Source organism: Elephantulus edwardii, unplaced genomic scaffold (assembly GCF_000299155.1).
Source record: "Elephantulus edwardii isolate Elephantulus edwardi_28Jun2011 unplaced genomic scaffold, EleEdw1.0 scaffold00025, whole genome shotgun sequence".
Taxonomy (NCBI): domain Eukaryota; kingdom Metazoa; phylum Chordata; class Mammalia; order Macroscelidea; family Macroscelididae; genus Elephantulus; species Elephantulus edwardii.
This window is the reverse complement of record NW_006399775.1, coordinates 17,759,525-17,761,824: the sequence shown is the minus strand read 5'-3', so window position 1 is coordinate 17,761,824 and position 2,300 is coordinate 17,759,525. Positions and strand designations below refer to the sequence as shown.

General features: G+C 46.0%; 1 protein-coding gene across 1 annotated transcript in view; it reads left to right on the top strand.

Annotated features, from left to right (window-relative positions):
* Positions 1-2,215: 2,215 nt before the first annotated feature.
* KCTD14 (potassium channel tetramerization domain containing 14) overlaps positions 2,216-2,300 on the top strand; it is a 5,982-nt gene continuing 5,897 nt past the window's right edge. The window contains exon 1 of the mRNA XM_006882931.1: positions 2,216-2,284. Coding sequence (XP_006882993.1) covers positions 2,216-2,284 — 69 coding nt within the window. The remainder of the gene's footprint in view (positions 2,285-2,300) is intronic.

Genomic DNA, 2,300 nt, shown 5'->3' with positions numbered 1-2,300 from the left:
GGTATTTGTGCCCTAAGCTTCCAACCTCCAGACAAAGTTATTATCAGTAACTCTTGGGTTCACATGGGAAAGGAGAAAAAAGAGGGCTGGTTGGGAAGGAATTCACAGATAGATAGAGTAATGCTGAAAGGGAGGGTGGGAGCAAAGCAGGGCAATGAGCTGACTTTTCTTGGGTGCTGCTGTAGGAAAAGTCCATGAATTAATTAGTTCAGAATTTCCTGATTTTCTAATTTAAGTAAAATCATTTGAATGCTCATTAAATATGTAGATTTCCAATTCCCTTTCTTTGGAGATTTTATTTCAGTACTCTGGAATGGGGACCAGAGAATGGTATTTAACAAACACCCCAGGTGGGATTCACAAACACCATCAAGGAATTTAGGGAAACTTTGTGGATTGTTTCACTTAATTAAATCCTAACAAAGTAAGGTACTCTCTCGTGTGTTTTACAAAAGAGGCAACTGAGTCTCAGAGAGCAAGTTATGGATGGTTTCCCAGCTGGCAAGTGGCCAGCCATAAGTCCCTCCCAGATTGTTTCACTCCAGAGCTTCATCTTCTTCCATGAGATGCTGGTTGGTAATTTTTATTATATTTAAACTAAGTCAGATTTTATTTTAGACTTTAGCTTTAGAATAGTTCTAGAGTTGTAGAAAATTTGAAAGGGTAGTACAACTTACACAACTCAATATCATCCATTCTTAACATTTATATTAGTATAATTGTACATTTATCCAACTAGTTAACTAATATTGTCACAGTATTGTTAAAAAAGTCAAATCCACCAGCTGCTCCACAGGAGAAAGATGGAAAAATCCTTCTGTGCGACTTACAGCCTCTATAACCTGCTGGAAGGTCAGTTATGAGTTGATTCTGAGTCAGTGGTACACCACCACCACCACCACCACCACCATAACAACGCTTTTTCAGATTTCCTTAGTTTCCACCTAATAAAAACTTCAAAAATCTAATTTTTAGTCCCAAGAGACCACATTACACTAGTTGCTAGTCTCTTAGGCACCTTTGGGCTGTGACAGTCAGGCTTTCCTTGTTTTTGATGGTTGTGGCGACTTAAGGAGGCACTCTGGTGGTGGTGGTGGGTCACCAGTTGCACTGTGAACCAAAATGACCCACCAGTTGGAGACAGTTGGGCTGCCTCCCGCCAACAGCTACAGCCTTGGGGACACGAGGGTTTCGCTCGGAGTCAGAACCAACTTGAAGGCGATATGTTTGAGGTCTTCCATTTGGTCAGGTATTAGGGACACTGGTGTCACAATGGTTAGAGCACTGAGCTGCATATAGACCCAGAGATGTACATATGAGACATAACTATATGTCATACTCATAACTACATAAAGATTGACGTTCTTGGAAACACTCTGGGCACTTCTGTGAGGAGGTCACTGAGTCGGAACCAACCAGGTATTGTGTCTAATGCCTCCTACCAGAATTTATCTGATCTTGTTCCTCCAATTAGACTCAAATGAAACATTCTTAGGCAGATAATCACAGAGGTAAAGTACTTGTTTATCACATCATATCAAAGAAACACAGTGAACATGACTTGGGATTGCTGATCTTGCCTTTGATCACCTGACTGAGGTATTGTTAGGTTTTCCCTCATAAAGTTCTGCCCTCCCCATTCCATACTGTTTTTTTTTTTTTTTTGTAAGTACCTATGCACACCTCACATTTAAGGAGTGGAGAGTCACCCCTCTCTCCTCTTTCTATAAAGGGATGTTTTAACAAGTAAACATAACCTCAGCTGATCTGTGACATTGTGCATTTCCTGTAGTGTTGTGTCCCATCAAGTCTGAACCAGGCAACAGCTGGTGCATTTGAACCACATATCTTTTCCTGGCACTAAGCCACCAGAGTTGCCAGGAGTTACTAAGAACCGTGGGCTAGAACGACCCTTCACCTCTCCCAGGACTGTGGTAAGGTGGGTAGTGGGTTGGCAGTGTCAATTGCTCTGCATCCTTCCTTTGACTGACAGGAAGCCTGAAGGTCACAAAGGTGCCTTGATTCCGGAGGCTCAGGTACTAGACCTGAGCCCAGGCAACCCGGGAGCCTTGACCACACCCTGGGCCCGGCCTCCCGCGCCCCGGGGCGGGGAGCCAGGTGCACTTCCGTCGGCCACAGGCCCCGCACGTGGCGGAGCTGGGTGAGACGCGGCCGGGCCCCGGCTGCACATTGCGAGTGGCTTGCTGGCACCAGGATGAGCCTGACCCCGCCGCCCCGGTCCCCGCGGCCCGGCCTGGCTGCGCCCCACGGGGGCCCGCCGACGGTGAGTGCACGGCCGG